Source organism: Scyliorhinus torazame, chromosome 3 (assembly GCF_047496885.1).
Source record: "Scyliorhinus torazame isolate Kashiwa2021f chromosome 3, sScyTor2.1, whole genome shotgun sequence".
NCBI classification, from domain to species: Eukaryota; Metazoa; Chordata; class Chondrichthyes; order Carcharhiniformes; family Scyliorhinidae; genus Scyliorhinus; species Scyliorhinus torazame.
In genome coordinates, this window is record NC_092709.1 from 315,469,846 (window position 1) to 315,489,441 (window position 19,596).

At 43.7% G+C, this 19,596-nt stretch overlaps 1 protein-coding gene across 2 annotated transcripts in view; it reads right to left on the reverse strand.

Moving 5' to 3' along the window:
• Positions 1-1,213: 1,213 nt before the first annotated feature.
• Positions 1,214-19,596, reverse strand: part of rnf103 (ring finger protein 103) — a 97,094-nt gene continuing 78,711 nt past the window's right edge. For both annotated transcript variants that reach the window (XM_072497584.1, XM_072497583.1), the window contains 4 exons: positions 17,355-17,534; positions 5,613-5,734; positions 4,605-4,719; positions 1,214-3,487 (listed from right to left, as the gene is read on the reverse strand). In XM_072497584.1, the coding sequence (XP_072353685.1) occupies positions 3,345-3,487; positions 4,605-4,719; positions 5,613-5,734; positions 17,355-17,534 (560 nt within the window). In that variant the 3' untranslated portion in view covers positions 1,214-3,344. The remainder of the gene's footprint in view (positions 3,488-4,604; positions 4,720-5,612; positions 5,735-17,354; positions 17,535-19,596) is intronic.

Genomic DNA, 19,596 nt, shown 5'->3' on the forward strand with positions numbered 1-19,596 from the left:
GGTGCCCACTTGCCGCACGTGGCTCGAGTTGTGGTGGCGGTCCCGGTTCGCCCCCCGGTGACCGCACAGGCCTGGCATACTGCCACAAAATGGCCCATTTTGCCGCACCCTTCGCAGATGGCTGAGCGGGCCTGACAGCGCTGCCGGGGGTGCTTGGCTTGCCCGCAAAAATAGCAGCGGGGCCCCCCGGCAGTCTCGCAGCACAAGCTTGTGGGGGATGAGGGATGCATCGGAGTCAGCCGCAGGGGGGTCCCACACTGCCCAAGGGGCTGCCGCGAGGTCAGGGACGCAAGCGCGGGCGTTTCGGGAGGCCACATCCAGGGAGCTAGCACGGGCCCGTGCCTCCTTGAGGCCTAGTGTCTCTTTCTCCAGCAATCGCTGGTGGATTTGGGAGGACAGCATACCTGCAACGAATGCGTCCCGGATCAAAGGTTCTGTGTGGTCGCTGGCCGAAACTTGCGGGCAGTCACAGTTCCTCCCGAACACTAGGAGCACACAGTAGAACTGCTCCAGCGATTCCCAGGGGATTTGTCACCTCGTCGCTAGCAGATGTCGTGCGTAGACCTGGTTTACAGGGCGAATAGTGTCTTGCGGCCTCAAAATCGTCTGCATCCTCGATGAGGGTGTAGATCTCTGGGCTCACCCTAGAGTGGAGAACTTGCAGTTTCTGGTCCTCCGTAGGTTCAGTCGCGGCCGTCCTGAGGTACCCTTTGAAGCACGCCAGCCAATGTTTGAAGGTTGCCGCTGAGTTTGCCTCGTGGGGGCTGAGTTGCAGACACTCCGGCTTGATTCGGAGCTCCATTCTTTAAAATATAGTACAATAAATTGATGCTCGATCAATAACTCCTGAGATGAGATTGGAGACAATTGAAGGCTTTATTGTACTAGATGTTTCCCCCAGAAGAGCAGGTACAGAATGCAGCTGCTGGGGAGACACAGGCTCTTATACTCCCTCCGCCTTACTGGGCGGAACCAGCAGGCAGGCTTCACCAATGAAAACAGCAGTCTCAGGTACCTCCCACACCAATGGTCTTACAGCATTATTCAAGGTATTGTAATACCCCTAATACCGACTACCACATCTTGGAACTAGAAATCTTCATTCTTGTATTCACATTCTGGTTTGTTCACGAGGCAGCGAGACAGAAAGATTTACAAAAAAGATATTCCAGCTTTCCCAAAGCATTAATTACAACATTCCACAATCTTAAAATATGTATAAATCAAATCCTTTATTAAGTTGCTTCAGAGGTTATGAATCTTTTACATCACAGACAATGTCAATAAGCTGATACGATACCAATGAGCCACACAAACATTTGGGCAGATATGAACTTTGTCATGGGCATTTTTCTAATCCCCTTTGCCTCCATTCTTAAATGTTTTTGCGAATCAAGAGACTGCATAATTGGAACCGCATTAATGGCAGTGTGAAACTGCAATACAACCTGAAGTACAGTATAATAAATTCACACTTTCAACATAATTTGGAGTGCCCACCTGAAGTGTGTCTCTGCAGTCAATCTTGCTTCAGTATTACTTCAACATGAAGAAAGGGGCAACTGACTAATTCTGTCAAAAACAGATTATGGTACAGTTCAATTAGGATGTTTCTCTGTATAATAATGCAGTCCCTGTAAATTTGAGATTAACCATCAATGGAATTACCAAATTAAAATACGACGTATGATCCAAAATAAGTTTCTAGCCAAAATTCCTGTCCAGTTTTGAGAATCAGTGTCAATGGCAAGTGTCTCTACAATCTGCTAAACCAAACCCAAAAGTCATAATCCATTCATAAATATGTATCAAAGCAAAACAGCCAGTAAAAAAAATTGTTCTAAAAAAAAAAGTTGCGCGACTGAGTGGAACGTGTGACCCTATCAATAACTATTCTGACATTATAACAGTGACTACCATCAACAAGTACTTCATTGGTTGTAAAACGAGATGTCTTGAAGTCATGTTTTAGAGTCACGAAAGGCTCCATTTGGTTTCATTGTCAACGTTGAACAAACCCAGTTGCCCGTGAACGCCAGTGTCTTGTGATGGGGAGCTCAGTTCTCTACAAGTTATCTACAGAAAATTCTGTAACCAGTGTTCCCTCCCATGTGCGCAAAAAAAATAATAAAAGGACCCCATACACTTAAACGAATCAGCCGCACGCAATACAAGAAAGGTAGGTGCATTGTCCACAATCTCGGAGGAAGGAAAAAAAAAATCTGTAAATGTTACATCACCAAGAATAGATAGTGTCATTTGTAAAGGACTTGCGCACCAATGAAATGAGTACTACATCAATAATGGCCTATCTCCAAATTAAAAACCAACACAGATAGTTCTATTCTCATGAAAGGCAACAGAGCTGAAACATTAACTCCAATTTTCTCCCAGAGATGCTGCCGGACCTGCTGAGTATTTCCACCATTTTCTGTTTTTAAATCAGATTTTCAGTGCCTGCAGTAGTTTTCTTCTCTGGTACCATTCGGGGTTGTTTGCAAATTGAAGTCCAGCAACTTTAAAGGAATTTCAGTGATCAAAGACTAAGGCAAAGAACTCACAAAATAATCCCAAAACGCTGGGTGATTTTATACTCATAACATCTCCACAGTGTCATTAAAGCCCAGTATGGCAACAATAAACAGCTTAGAAACAGACTTGATTTAGATAAAGTAAAAAACATAACCCTTGTATGGATGATGACATCAACTGTCGGACTTTTTTTGCAACTCAAAACTACAATTATGCTCAAGTTAATTAATGAGGCATTTTGAATGTTTCCTACAAACTGCTATTAATAGTGGTAAGATTTTTTAAAAAATAATGCTTATGGACTGTTTGTTGTATTAAATAAGGCCACATGGACAAAATGTCTTTACATACACTATCCATTTAACTAAAGTTCAAAAGTGTAGACAGGTTTGCTAATGTCGCTGTCAAATGGTGACAGGATAACATGCCTCAACCATATGCTCTTGATAAAGATTAAAGTACAGGAACCCCAAACTTTATTATATGCCCGGGAAGTGCACTTTATACTATAAGAAATTAACATTAAAGTGCTGAATTATGTTGAATAATAAACTGGTGAATTGGCTAGACAAAGCTGATTTAACGCAAAGGGAGGAATAACGTTCACAAGTGCAATTTTTGTTTTTCTTGGGAAACTTTTCCTATCTGTACAAATTTAACCACTCTACCTTTCACAAAGCAGGAAATGTTTACTTTGGTATTTTGAAAAGCAAAATTACACTGAACAGAAAGGAGGGGGAGTGCAACAGGATGATGTGGTTATGGAGAGAAGCTGTGAAGTGGGAACTGTACAGCCGAGTTATTTGCACACATCAACTCCGAAGGGCAGCCAGTCGTGACTGCATCTCTTCAATATCTTCCTCTGCCTCACCCTCTTCAGGTGCAGCTGCAGCCCCTTCCAGCTCTGGCTCTGGGAGAGCGTCTGTGACTTTGCTGGGAGCTTTCCCAAGAGCACCTGCAAAAATAAATGCAACAAAAGACGTCAAGGGTCAGGTTCTGATGAAAGGTCATTGACCTGAAAAATTAACCCGTTCCTGTTTCACAGATGCTGCCCGATCCGATTAGTATTTCCAACATTTTCTGTTTTTGTGTTGAAAGCAAGTACTGGCCTATCACTGTTGTGTATTAAGAAACAGAAAGAGAGGAGACAAACTCATCCACTCTCTCTCTCTCTCTCCCCAATGATGATCATTGATTTATTGCAGTTCTGTAATCCCAGGTATTCAACAATTCATACAGCATTGTTCCAACAGTTGCTCAATTGAGGTTTCAGCAATTATTATCAAGGCCAGCAACCTGCTCTGCCCTGAAAGCTGGCTCTCAGGGATACTACTAAATTTCATAAAATTGGCACGGTAGCGCAGTAGTTTACACTGCTGCCTCACAGGAACAGGGACCCAGGTTCAATTGAGGCTCAATTTCAGCCTTGGGTGACTGTGGAGTTTGCACGTTCTCCTTGTGTCATCGTGGGTTTCCTCAGGGTGCTGTCTGTCCTTCGATAGCTCAGCAGGTAGAGTGGAGGACTGCAGGTGATTAAAGCTGACATCCTTAGGGTGCTGGTTCAATTCCTGCTCAAAGGAAGTCGTACCTCCCTTTTATGGGTGGCATAGTAGCACAGTGGTTAGCACTGCTGCTTCACAGCTCCAGGGTCCCAGGTTCATTTCCGCTTGGGTCACTGTCTGTGTGGAGTCTGCAGTTCTCCCAGTGTCTGCGCGGGTTTCCTCCGGGTGCTCCGGTTTCCTCCCACAAATCCCAAAAGACATGTTTGTTAGGTGAATTGGACATTGTGGATTCTCCCTCCGTGCACCCGAACAGGTGCCGGAATGTGGCGACTAGGGGCTTTTCACAGTAACTTAATTGTAGTGTTTGGTTTCCTTCCACTGTCCAAATAAGTGCAGGATAGGTGGATTGGCCATGATCAATTGCCCCTTAGTGTTCAGGGATGTGCAGGTTAGGTTAAGGATATGGGGTGGGGGAGTGGGTCTAGGTAGGGTGCTCTTTCGGAGGGTCAGTGTAGACTCAATGGGCCAAATGGTGTCACTAAGGATTTAAACATAGTGGCTTTAGTTTACCTGCAGTAACCTCAAAAAGTATCTTATCGATTTCCATCTCTGCTGCTTCTTCCATTTCATCCTCATCTTCCATGCTTTCAAAAGTATCCTCCAGCATCTCTTCAATAATCCCTGCCTGGGAATATAAAACAACATACATTATGTAAAAGTAGTTTATTTATCCCATTATGCACAAGACTACTAACATCATCACAGTGTCACATATTCACAGAGTGAGAAAAAAATACCAAGTTACTGAACTAATCCACAAAATAATCTGAGACAGCAGTAAATACGAGACTGATAAAGGCACAAGAAACCTTGCTTTCAGTTCTTATCTACAACTGAAACATTTTCTCTCCTCTTTCCAAAAGACGCAGACTGATCTGCTCAGTCGTTTGCAGCATTTACATTCTGGTTGAGATTTCTAGCAGTTTTTTGCTTTTCGTTTAGTTCAGTAAATTAATCTACTGAGCAGTTGTACCAAATAAACCAGCTTTAATCTGCATCCTTTGTTGAATTGGTTATAATCTTTGGTTGGGCAACAAGACATTACAGTAATTTATATCTCCTCCAATCTAGTATAATACATCCACTGATCACGGTGCCCACTCCCCTATATTGGGGTTGCTGAGGGTGTCATTGTGAGAGATACAGGATCACGCCCTCAATGGTTGAATAGTCCAATAGGAGGGGGAAATAATAGCAAGAAAAGATATTGAAGCAATCCAGTGCAGCTTGAGTTTATGCAGAACATTAGGTCACAGGTTTGATTTCAGCCGCGTGAGGCAGCAGAAGAGGCCTCATCTCCCAGAGTGCTCACGCAGGAACTGATGACCATCACCTCCTAGTGGAATCACCAGAATCTGATCAGTCGGGATTCAGTCCTGATACATATTCCTTCCAAAAGGAATGGGTCTGCATTTTTATGATACGTATCAGGCAGCATGCCGGATATGCATTCAACCTAAAACATGATGGCTCTACAGAGCTGCAACGCTAAAGGCTGGAGCCTGGTTTTTGTCTCACCTTCATCATTTCTTTGGACAGATCTCTCATGGTGGCTTGAATTTCAGGGATTTTTACTAAATTCTGCATGGCTTTCATCACCTCTGTGCTCTTTTGTAAGGAACCAGTGACTCTTGATATAGCTGTGGAGAGATAAGAAGTTGAAAATTGAAGATGGGAGCAATAATTTTCTGATCATCTCTCTGGGAGTTTAAAAAGTTTCAGGGCTCCACCATTCTGAGCAGAAAATCTCCAGCAATAACAATGATCACAGCAGTCCAATCTAAATATCATAGAATTTACAGTGCAGAAGGAGGCCATTCGGCCCATCGAGTCTGCACCGGCTCTTGGAAAGAGCACCCTACCCAAGGTCAACACCTCCACCCTATCCCCATCACCCAGTAACTCCACCCAACCCTAAGGGCAATTTTGGACACCAAGGGCAATTTATCATGGCCAATCCACCTAACCTGCACATCTTATGGACTGTGGGAGGAAACCGGAGCACCCGGAGGAAACCCACGCATACACGGGGAGGATGTGCAGACTCCGCACAGACAGTGACCCAAGCTGGAATCGAACCTGGGACCCTGGAGCTGTGAAGCAATTGTGCTATCCACAATGCTACCGTGCTGCCCATAAAATATAAATTAAAATGAACATTGGGCCCAAACATGTGGTAGCTCTTAAAATAAATTTGACAGCAGAGGAGTCACAAATGTGTTTGTTTTAGTAAAGGCATTTATAAAATTGAAAGATGGAGTTATGCCTCTCATATTGGGGGGGGGGGGGGGGGGGAAGAGGCAAGGAAGCTGGGCATGTAACACAAAACTGAAGAGGTTGAAAGTGAAGCTTTGTTACGGATGGTGAAGATTTTCAAAAATTCATTGAGGCAATGTGGCCAGCATTTATTGCCCATCCCTAATTACCCTTCAGAAGGTGGTGGCGAGCTGCTTTCTTGAACTGCTGCAGTCCCGGGGGTGTTAGGGAGGGAGTTCCAGGATTTTTACTCAGCGACAGTAAAAGAATGGCAATATATTTTCAAATCAGGATGGTGAGTGACTGGGAGGGACAACTCCAGGTGTTCCTAGGTACCTGCTGCTCTTATCCTCCTCGGTGGTTATGGGTTTGGAAGGTGTTGTCTAAGGTGAGTTACTGCAGTCCATCGTGTAGATGGTACACATGGCTACCACTGTTCATTGGTGGTGGAGAGAGTGAATGTTTGTGGAAGGGGTAGAATCAGGCAGGCTGTTGTGTCCTGGACGATGTCGAGCTTCTTGAGTGTTGCGGGAGCTGTACTCATCCAGGCAAGTGGAGAGTGTTCCATTACACTCCTGACTTGTGCCTTATAGATGATGGACAGGCTTTGGAGAATTCCTAGCATTTGACCCGCCCTGGTAGCCACATTTATATGGCTAGTCCAGTTCAGTTTCTGGTCAATGATAACCCGCAGGATGTCGATTGTGGGGGACTCAGTGATGGTAATGTCATTCAATGTCAAGGGCCGATGGTTAGATTCTCTCTTGTAGAAGATGATTTCCTGTCACTTGTGTGGCGCGAATGTTACTTGCCACTGGTCAGCCCAAGCCTAGATATCTCCAGGTCTTGCTGCATTTGGATATGAACTGCTTCAGTATCTGAGGAGTCATGAATGGTGCTGAACATTGCGCAGTAATCTACGAACATCTCCACTTCTGACCTCATGATGGAAGGAAGGTCATCGATGAAGCAGCTGAAGATGGTTGGGCCTAGGACACTATCCTGAGGATCTCCTGCAGTGATGTCCTGGAACGGAGATAATTTACCTCCAAACCACCACAATCATCTTCCTTTGTGCCAGGTATGATTCCAGACTGATGGGTTAGTAATTGGCTGGGTTGGATTTGTCCCGTTTCTTGTGTACAGGACACACCTGGGCAATTTTCCACATTTCTGGGTAGGTGCCAATGCTGTAGCTGTACTGGAACAGCTTGCCGGAATATTGTCAAGGTTCAAAGCCATTGCAGTATCCAGTGTCTTGGAGTAAATTGAAAAGACTGACATCTGTGATACAGGGGACATCTGGAGGCCTAGATGAATCATCCACTTAGTACTTCTGGCTGAAGATTATTGTTAATGCTTCAACCATACCATTTGCACAGATATGCAGGGTTCCTCCATCATTGAGGATGGGGATATTTGTGGAGTCTCCTCCTCCAGTTGAGTTGTTGAATTGTCCACCACCATACACTGTTGGATGTGCAAGACTGCAGAGCTTAGATCTGATCTACTGGTTGTGGAATTGCTTAGCTCTGTCTATTGCTTGCTGCTTGGCGTGCAAGTAGTCCTGTGTTGTAGCTTCCCAGGTTGACTTCTCATTTTTCAGTATGCCTGGTATTGTGCCTGGCATTCCCTCCTGCACTTTTCATTGAACCCGGTTTAATCCCAGGTTTGGTGGTAATGGTAGAGTGGGGGATATGCCATGCAGTTACAGATAGTGGTTGAGTACAATTCTGCTGCTGCTGATGGCCCACAGTGCCTCATGGATTCCCAGTCTCGAGTTGCTAGATCTGTTCTGAATCTATCCCATTTAGCACGATGGTGGGGCCACACAACACGATGGAAGGTACCGTACCCACAACGTGAAATAATAATCGGTTATTGTCACAAGTAGGCTTCAATGAAGTTACTGTGAAAAGCCCCGAGTCGCCACATTCCGGCACCTGTTCGGGGAGGCCGGTACGGGAATTGAACCCGCACTGCTAGCCTTGTTCTGCATTACAAGACAGCTGGTTAGTCCACTGTGCTAAACCAGCCCCTTTACAATGTGAACTGTGTGAATGTGGTACTTCATCTCCAGAAGGGATGTGCGGTGGTCACGCTGTTTTTTTAAAGATTTTAAACATTTTTATTTTTTTTTAAATATAAAAAGAGTACCCCATTTTTTTTTCCAATTAAGGGGCAATTTAGCATGGCCAATCCACCTAACCTGCACATTGTTTTGGTGTGGATGTGAGACTCGCGCAGACACTGGGAGAATGTACAAGGTGGGTCACTCTTACCATTGCTGTCATGGAGAGATGCATCTGCAGCAGGCAGGTTGGTAAGGATGAGGTCAAGTATGTTTTTCCCTCTTGTTGGTTCCCTCCCCATCTGCCACAGTTCCAGTCTAGCAGCTATGTCATTTAGGACCTAGCCAGCTCACTCTGTGGTGGTACTATTTATCCACTCTTTGTGGTGGAGATTGAAGTCCCCCACCCAGAGTACAATGTGTGTCCGTGCCACCCTCAGCATTTCCTCCAAATGGTGTTCAACTTCGAGGAGTACTGATTCATCAGCTGAGGGGGGAACGGTACGAGGTAATCAGGAGGAGGTTTTGTTGTCCATGTTTGACCTTGTACCTCTGTTACCAATCATTCAATATGTTCTGTTCTATTTAGATAATTGTGAATGGAGTATTGCTGGAAAAAAATTGAAGATACTATTTTCCAAATATTACATGGGTCACCCTATACCTCAAAAATAGTTTAGCAAATTTTTACATAATTTGTCATGTGTACAGTTATACACCTTTATGGAAATGGGATATAATTTACATATTGAATCTCAAAAATCTTGGCAGCAAGTGTGGAATGATGCACGGTCCGTCTGTATACTACTCTCCAGCCCCTTAATTCTACTTGCATTTCTACACGATGCTCCCCTGGGAATGCAAATTTTTACATCAGAAAGCATTTGCTATGTATAAATATTTTTTTGAAAAATAAATTAAACAATAACTGTGATATTTGGGTTTAACCACAGTAAACTGGCCAGGTTGCTACTTCTCCAAAACCCACCTGAATGGGAACTGGTTCCTTCACAATGACACTGCCTCCTCACCCCAGTTCAGAGGCATTCCATCCCCCCAATTGAAAGGGGAACTAGCCCCTCTAATGACTAGTTCACAGAAGCACTAGTTATCATTGATATTCTTTGCACTGCTTGTTTTAGCTACAGCTTCTAAGTAATGTCATGCTTCTGTCAGTGAGTCTGCGGCAGGAATGGCTCATCAGTTGTGAAACCAAGGAACACCTATTTGTAATCCACAGCGCAGAGTATAATCCCCAGGGCAAAGCAATACAAATCAGAGATAAACTGCTCTCAAGGCAGGCAGTTACATTATCATCAGGGAGCAGAGTTCGGTGTGGGGATTAGGAAAATTTGGCTGGCAGAGTTACTTAAAGCAAGAACTATATTCCGTGGGAAGGGAAATTATATATTTTTTTAAATACCATTGACAACGTTTTACAGAATACTCCACACTTTCAGTTTGAGACATATTTGAACCCATTGTGGGTAGTACTTGGATGTGGGCAGCAATTCTAAATTTACTTGCTCCACGTTATGTTACATTTCTGCTTACAATATATCAGTGCTTTGATTTATTCATTGAAATTCTGAATCGGTTATTTTTTCTTATAAAGTAAGGTGATATTTTGGGGGAAAATTGTACTGTTTGTTACTCCAGAGTTCCCCACTATATTGAAAACACTTTTTAAAGCATTAAGATTACAATATGTGAGGGCAGCACGGTAGCGCAGTGGCTAGCACTGCTGACTCACAGCACCGAGATCCCAGGTCCCATTGTGTTCAGTTTTGGTCTCCTTACTTGAGAAAGGACGTACTGGCACTGGAGGGTGTGCAGAGGAGATTCACTAGGTTAATCCCAGAGCTGAAGGGGTTGGATTACGAGGAGAGGTTGAGTAGACTGGGACTGTACTCGTTGGAATTTAGAAGGATGAGGGGGGATCTTATAGAAACATATAAAATTATGAAGGGAATCGATAGGATCGATGTGGGCAGGTTGTTTCCACTGGCGGGTGAAAGCAGAACTAGGGGGCATAGCCTCAAAATAAGGGGAAGTAGATTTAGGACTGAGTTTAGGAGGAACTTCTTCACCTAAAGGGTTGTGAATCTATGGAATTCCCTGTCCAGTGAAGCAGTTGAGGCTCCTTCATTAAATGTTTTCCAAGATAAAGATAAATAGTTTTTTGAAGAATAAAGGGATTAAGGGTTATGGTGTTCGGGCCGGAAAGTGGAGCTGAGTCCACAAAAGATCAGCCATGATCTCATTGAATGGCGGAGCAGGCTCGAGGGGCCAGATGGCCTACTCCTGCTCCTAGTTCATATGTTCTTATGTTATGTTCGATCCCGGCTCTGGTTCACATTCTCCCCGTGTTTGCGTAGGAGGTTTCGCCCCCACAGCCAAAAGATGTGCAGGGTACGTCGATTGGCCACACTGAATTGCCCCTTAATTGGAAAAAATGAATTGGGTATTCTAAATTTATTTAAAAAAAGAAAGACTGTAATATGCGTATTTAAACCCTTCATTCGTGGACTTTTTCAAAATTCATTCATAGGATGTGGACAGCGTTGGTTAGACCTAGTGACACTCCCCAACTGCCCTTGAGAAGGTGGTGGTGAGCTGCCTTCTTGAACCGCTGCAGAACGAGGTGTACGCACACCCACAGTACGGTTAGGGAGGGAGCGCCACAATTTTGACCCAGCAACAGTGAAGGAACGCTGATACATTTCCAAGTTAGGATGGTGTCTGGCTGGAGTGGAACTTGTAGATAGTGGTGTTCCCATGCATCTGCTGCCTTAGGTGGAAGATGCTGTTGAAGGAGCTTTGGTGAGTTGCTGCAGTACATCTTGTGGATGGTACACATTGTTGCCCCTGTACGTCGGTGATGGGTGGGATGCCAATCAAATGGGCTGCTTTGCTTCTGGATTTGTTGGAGCTGCACTTATCCTGGAAGTGAAGAATATTCCATCACACTGCTGACTTGTGTCTTATAGATGGTCGTCAAGCTTTGGGGAGCCAGAATTCCTAGCTGTTGACCCGTTTTTGTAGCCATAGTATTTACATGGCACTTCCAGTTCAGTTTCTGATCAATGGAAAACTCTGGGATATTGAGGGGAGGGATTGCTATGACCACAGCAGATTGCTCAGCAAACCAAAGCCCAGAGGGAAACTTGGCTTACTGGGTCATATGCTTTTTTTTAGTTCTCTGAAAATGAGAAAGAAAAGTACTGATCTCAGCAGCATGGAACCAAGTAACACTTTTGCAATTTAAAAAGAAACAGTAGAGGCTTATTAACAAGAGGGGGAAAGAAACTTGTGCACTTAAAGATTACAATTACACAGTTTAGTCTTACAAACTATTTCCCCCGAAAGACTCGCAACTTGGTCAGACCTACAGGTAAACATAATCCAAAGCAACAATCCCTCATAGATGTTTAAAAATCCAGTATTACCCCCAAACAAAACTACTGTCGCTTTAGTGAGGCATACCACACAAACTCTCAACTTCTATACCAACTATACCACACAACATACCACACAAACTCTCAACTTCTATACCAACTATACCACACAAACTCTCAACTTCTATACCAACTATACCACACAACATACCGCACAAACACTCAACTTCTATACCAACAAAAAGGACGGTAGAAAGAGGGAAAATCGACCGTGGATACCTAAGGAAATAAGGGAGCGTGTCAAATTGAAGGAAAAAGCTTACAAAGTGGCAAAGATTAGTGGGTGACAAGAGGATTGGGAAATCTTTAGGGGGCAACAGAAAGCTATTAAAAAAGCTATAAAGAAGAAGAGTAAGGTAGATTATGAGAGTAAACTTGCTCAGAATATAAAAACAGATAATAAAAGTTTCTACAAATATATAAAACAAAAAAAGAGTGGCTAAGGTAAATATTGGTCCTTTAGAGGATGAGAAGGGATAATAATGGGAGATAAAGGAATGGCTGAGGAACTGAACAGGTTTTTTGGGTCGGTCTTCTCAGTGGAAGACACAAATAACATGAAATGAAATGAAAATCGCTTATTGTCACAAGTAGGCTTCAAATGAAGTTACTATGAAAAGCCCCTAGTCGCCACATTCCGGCGCATGTTCGGGGAGGCTGGTACGGGAATTGAACCATGCTGCTGGCCAAGGTCTGCTTTAAAAGCCAGTGATTTAGCCCAGTGTGCTAAACCAGCCCCATGCCATGCCAGTGACTGATGGAAATGAGGCTATGACAGGTGAGGACCTTAAGATGATTGTTATCACTAAGGAAGTAGTGATGGGTAAGCTAATGGGGCTAAAGGTAGACAAGTCTCCTGGCCCTGATGGAATGCATCCCAGGGTACTAAAAGAGATGGCTTGGGAAATTGGAAATGCACTTGTGATAATTTACCAAAATTCACTGGACTTTGGGTGGTCCCGGAGTTTTGGAAATTAGCAAACGTGACACCATTGTTTAATAAAGGAGGTAGGCATAAAGCGGGTAATTAGAGGCCAGTTAGCTTAGCTTCGGTAGTAGGGAAGATGCTGGAATCTATCAAGGAAGAAATAGCGAGGCATCTGTATGGAAATTGTCCCATTGGGCAGATGCAGCATGGGTTCATAAAGGGCAGGTCATGCATAACTATTTTAGTGGAATTTTGTGAGGACATTACCAGTGCGGTAAACAACAGGGAGCCAATGGATGTGGAAAGCATCAGTAAGCATTTGACAAGGTGCCACACACAAGGTTGCTGCATAAGATAAAGATGCATAGCGTTAAGGGTAAAGTAGTAGCATGTATAGAGGATTGGTTAATTAATAGAAAGCAAAGAATGGGGATTAATGGGTGTTTCTCTGGTTGGCAATCAGTAGCTAGTGTTGTTCCTCAGAGATCAGTGTTGGGCCCACAATTGTTCACAATTTACATAGATGATTTGGAGTTGGGGACCAAGTGCAATGTATCCAAGTTTGCAGATGACACTAAGATAAGTGGTCAAGCACAAAGTGCAACGGATACTGGAAGTCTGCAGAGGGATTTGGATAGTTTAAGTGAATGGGCTAGGTTCTGGCAGATGGAATACCATGTTGACAAATGTGAGGTTATCCATTTTGATAGGAATAAAAGGAAAAGGGATTATTATTTAAATGATAAAATCTTAAAACATGCTGCGGTGCAGAGGGACCTGGGTGTTCTCGTGCATGAGTTGCAAAAAGTTGGTTTACAGGTGATTAAGAAGGCACATGGAGTTTTGCCCTTCATTGCTAGAGGGATGGAGTTTAAGACTAGGGAGGTTATGCTGCAGCTGCTTAAGGTGTTAGTGAGGCCACACCTGGAATATTGTGTTCAGTTTTGGTCTCTTTACCTGAGAGAGGACCTACTGGCACTGGAGGGTGTGCAGAGGAGATTCACTGGCTTAACCCAGGAGTTGAAGGGGTTGGATTACGAGGAGAGGTTGAGTAGACTGGGACTGTACACGTTGGAATTTAGAAGGGTGTGGGGGGGATCTTATAGAAACATATATAATTATGAAGGGAATAGATAGGATAGATGCGGGGGATTGTTTCCACTGGCGGGTGAAAGTAGAACCAGGGGGCATAGTCTCAAAATAGATTTAGGACTGAGCTTAGGAGGAATGTCTTCACACAAAGGGTTGTGAATCTATGGAATTCCCTGCCCAGTAAAGCTGTTGAGGCTCCTTCATTAAATGTTTTTAAGATAAAGATAGATAGTTTTTTGAAGAATAAAGGGTTATGGTGTTCGGGCAGGGAAGTGGAGCTGAGTCCACAAAAGATCAGCCATGATCTCATTGTATGGTGGAGCAGGCTCAAGAGCGATATGGCCTACTCCAGCTCGTTCTTATGTTCTCACATCCACTCTGCTGTGGAAATCCAAAACTTCACAGGAAGACTTCTTTTTGCAGCCTTATGACTTTTTTGGCTGGCTGGGTGGCTGCAGCTTCCCCCAGCCCAGAGCTGCTTCCAGCAGGTCTTTCTCACACAGCCACCCTCTAAGCTAACAACATCTCCCCTTAAACATCTCTTATGCCTTCCATCTATGATTCCATTGCCGTCACCACGTCTTTGAGGTAAACTTGCCCCAAATTTAAAAATCTTTCATATTTTCCCTTCTCTTTGATTACTGCAAGCTCTAAAAGCCTTTTCCCTTTGAATTTAACAGCCAATAACAGCAGGTCCCTAGGTATCTTTTAATGCAAATTTCCAAACCTAGTCTATTTACTTATAAGCCACTTGACCAGACAAGTCTAACTACCAAGTTATGTATCTAACACCTTCAGTCCGCTCAAATCTCCCACACAATGTCTCCATTAATCTTTTCCCAGCTTAATTAAATCATTTATATCCATACACAGCCTTCTTCACGGAACAAGACTATCTCCTCCCACCCTACCAAAATATTTTTAAAAACATCCATTCTAATAATAATAATTTTTATTGTCACAAGTAGGCTTACATTAACTCTGCAATGAAGTTACTGTGAAAAGCCCCTCGTCGCCACATTCCGGCGCCTGTTCGGGTACACTGAGAGAGAATTCAGAATGTCCAATTCACCTAACAGCACGTCTTTCGGGACTTGTGGGAGGAAACCGGAGCACCCGGAGGAAACCCATGCAGACACAGGGAGAACGTGCAGACTCCGCACAGACAGTGACCCAAGTCGGGAATCGAACCTGGGACCCTGGCGCAGTGCAGCAACAGTGCTAACCACGGTGCTACCGTGCTGCCCCATTCTCACAGGTATTCAAAATGGTAATGCCAATGAATGTCAAGCGGAAATAGTTAGACTCTCTTGTTGGAGGTGGTGTTTTGTCTGACACAAATGTTACTTGTCACTTATCAGCCCAAGTTTGAATATTGTCCAGGTCTTGCAGCAAATGGACATGGGACTGCTTCAGTATCTGAGTAGTCACCAATGGTGCTGAACATTTTGCAATCATCGGCGAACATCCCAACTTCTGACCTTACGATGGAGGGAATGTCATTGATGAAGCACCCAAGGATGGTTCGGTATAAAACACTACACTGAAAAGCTCCAGCATCAATGTAACTGAGATGATTGACCTCCAACAACCACATCCATCTTTCCTTGTGCTATGAATTACTCCAAACATTGGAAAATTTCCCTCCAGGTTCCCATTGACTTCAATATTTCCAAGGCCCCTTTTGCCACACTCAGTCAAATGCTGCCTTGATGTTAAGGGCAGTCACTCTCACCTCACACCTCACACCTGGACTTCAGCTCCTTTGATCACCTTTGACTTTCATTTCTTTCAGCCTATTTAATTTATATAAAAATCCCGTCATTATAAATCACTAAGCTAGAATTGCTAATATATATTTTATGATAGTGGCTATTAACCAACCCTACCATATAGGACTAAAAGCATCCAAGTCAAGTCTAGCACGAATCAGACAGGTCTCATAGAATGGAATCCCTACAGTGCAGAAGGCAATTCGGCCCATTGACTCTGCACTGGCCATTGGAAAGAGCACCCTACTTAAGCACACGCCTCCACCCTATCCGCGAAGCCCAACCTAATGTTTTGGACACTAAGGGGCAATTTAGCATGGCCAATCTGCCTAACCTGCAAATACTTAAGTCTGTGGGAGGAAACCGGAGCACCCAGGGGAAACCCACGCAGACAAGGGGAGAAAGTACACACTCCACACAGCCAGTCACCCAAGGCTGGAAATGAATCTGGGACGCTGGAGCTGTGCAAACCACAGTGACACCGTGCTGCCCGAGTATTTACCTATCCACACAAAGTAGCACATTAGAGCCACAAATGGTAAATCTTCATATTTCAAATCCAAAAAGACTTTAAGATTTTACCTATTTTGATCTAAATTTACTTGACCCACAATTAAGGTTGAAAGGATCATACCTTTTGCCATCATTCAACTGCTTTGAGTAGAGTTAGATTGGGCGGCACGGTGGCACAGTGGTTAGCAGTACTACCTCACAACACCAGAGACCCAGGTTCAATTCAGGCCTTGGGTGACTGTGTGGAGTTTGCACTTTCTCTCCTTGTCTTTTTAAAAAAATAAATTGTAGAGTGCCAATTCATTTTTTTCAATTAAGGGACAATTTAGTGCAGCCAATCCATCTCCCCTGCACACCTTTGGGTTGTGGGGGGAAACCCATGCAGACACAGGGAGAATGTGCAAACTCCACACGGACAGTGACCCAGAGCCGGGACCACGGCGCCATGAGGCAGCAGTGCTAACCACTGTGCCGCCGTGCTACCCCTTTCTCCCCTTGTCTGCGTGGGTTTCTTCCAGGTGCTCCGGCTTCCTCCCACAGTCCAAAGAAGTGCAGGTTAGGTGGATTGGCTATGCTAAACTGACCCTTAGTGTCCAAAGTTGGGTTAGGTGGGGTTATGGCATTACGGGGAAAAGGGTGGGAGAATTGGCCTAGGTAGGGTGCTCTTTCAGAGGGTCAGTACAGACTTGATGGGCTGAATGGCCTCCTTCTGCACAGTAGGAATTCTATGGTTCTAATTCCAGAAAAAGCACAAACTTAAGTCAAGACTGTCTTTAATATTTGCATTACACTTTGAGACTTGAATTAAGATTTCTGTCGCCTGGTATTTCTATCCTTATCATTTTGGAACGCTCAGAGGCCCTGATTTTGATACCAGGGCAAAATTATAATTAGCAAATAAAACCATAAATGATGAATTGAAAGTGCGCGGGCATATTTGTTTATTTCATTGAATGGGGTGAACTAGGCTAATTTAAAAAATGTAAAAATAAACAACAAAACCAAGTGTACAAAATACGTTATGAGTATTGAATAGGTAATGTCCAATCCAGCTTAGGCTGAATAGCAAGTGAGTCTTGCCAGCCTTAAATCAGCCCCTGACTAGAATGGGTCATAGCAATGATCACAAAGCATTTTGTTCAAATCCCAGGACCAATACCAAATACTTACATAATTGGTTCTTCATGCTCATAAGGACTGAGTTCATTTGAGCTTTTGATGCATACAGCTTGCCCACAGTCTTTCTTGATCGTACAATTTCTTTAGCTAATATAGTGCACACATCCTTTTGGCCCTTCTTTGCAGCATCTTTCACAGATCTTTTAACCTTTTCCTCTTCCCTTTGAATGTCTATCAAAAAGAGCGAGAAGAATTTTTAAAAACAAGCAAGAAGAAAAGAATATGTATTTTTAGGGTATTATCTATTTAATGTCATATTACATTTCCCAGGACACCTCAATAAGTTTCACAAAATTACTTTGAACAGCATTTGTGGGGTGAGGTGAACCAGGTGAACATACAATATGCAAATTAGGAGGAGTAGATCACTCGGCCCCTTGAGTCTGCTTCATTCAATAAAACCATGGCTAATGTAATCTCCCCCCCCAAATTCCCACCTTCCCATGAGAACATTTCACCCCCTTGTTTACCATGAGTCAATCTAGCTCTGCCATAAAAATGAGACTGTGCTTCCACCATCTTTTCAGGAAGTGAGTTCCAGAGGCTCATGACCTTCAAGAGAAAAAAAAAATCTCCTAATTTCTGTCTTAAAACTTATTTTTAAACAGCGACCCCTAGTTCTAGATTCCCCACAAGAGGATATATCCTCTCCACATCCACCCTGTCATTACCCTTCAGGATCTCAATCAAGTCACTTCTTACTCGTGTCCCTTTGTAGCTTCCTTTTGCCCTCTTCCCAATTTGCTTTCCCACCTACCAGCAAGTGTTAAACCCGGCCTTCAGTCCCTTCATCCGATTATAGAAATTGCAAAACGTTGAGGTCACAGCACTGATCCCTGTGGCACCCCACTTGTTACATCCGGCCAACTTAAAAAATACCCTTTTATGCCAACTCGGTTTCCTGTTGGCTAGCCAATCTTCAATCCATGCCAATATGTTATCCCCGACACCATGAGCATTTATTTTACGCAATAACCTTTGATATATCAAATCAAAGTACAGTACAATCACTGATTCCCCTCTATCTACAGCATATGTGGCTCCTTCAAATAATTCCAATAAACTATTTAAACAGAATTTCCCTTTCACAAAACCATGTTGATCCTGTCTGATTGCCTGAGTGCCCTGCTATAGCATCTTTACTAATAGCTTCAAACATTTTCCCTACGACAGATATTAGGCTAACTGGCCAAGAGTTTCCTGCTCTCAGCCTCTCTCCCTGTTTGAATAAAGGAGTTATATTTTCAATCCACCAGTCTAATAGAATCTTCACCGAACCTAGAGAATTTTGGAAAATTAAAACCAATGCATCAACTACTTCACTAGCCACATCGTTTAAGACCCTAGGATGAAGCTCTTCTGGACCCAGGAATTTGTCAGCCCGCAGCCCAAACAATTTGCTCAATACCACTTCCCTGGTGATGGTTATTGTTCTGTGCTCCTCCCTCCTTTTCATTTCCTGATTTCCAGCTATTTTTGAGATGTTTCATATATCCGCCTTAGTGAAGACCAATGCAAATTGTAAGGGGAATAGATAGATGTTTCTGTGGCCACAAACGAGACTCCAGGATGGTAGCACAGTGGTTAGCACACTTGTTTCACAGCGTCCGGGACCAGAGTTTGATTTCCGGCTTGGGTCACTGTCTGTGCAGAGTTTGCACGTTCTCTCCTGGTCTGCAAGGGTGCTCCAGTTCCCTCCCACAAGTCCCAAAAGATGTGTTATTAGATAATTTGGACATTCTGAATTCTCCCTCAGTGTACCCGAACAGGTAGAAAGACAGAAAGAGGAATAAGAAAACTGATAGGCAGAGAAATCAAGGGCCAGAATCAAACAGGCCACAGTGCAACATAATGGGAATGGGACAAGGAATGTTAAAAAGACGTCTTAAGGCTATGTGCCTTAATGCGTGAAGCAGTCGCAATGAAGTGGATGAATTAATCGTGCAGCTAAGACGTAAAGGGGTATGATATAGTCGGGATTACGGAGACATGGCTGCAGGGTAACCAGGATGGAAATTGAACAACCAGGCATATTCAGTATTTAGGAAGCGGAGATTAAACGGAAAAGCGGTGGGGTTGCATTGCTGGTTAAGGAGGAAATTAACACAGCAGTGAGGAATGATATTAGCTCTGATGATGTGGAACCTGTATGGATAGAGCTGAGAAACACCAAGGGGCAAAAGACATTAGTGGGGGGCTGTATAGACCCAAAACTGTAGCAATGTTGGCATTG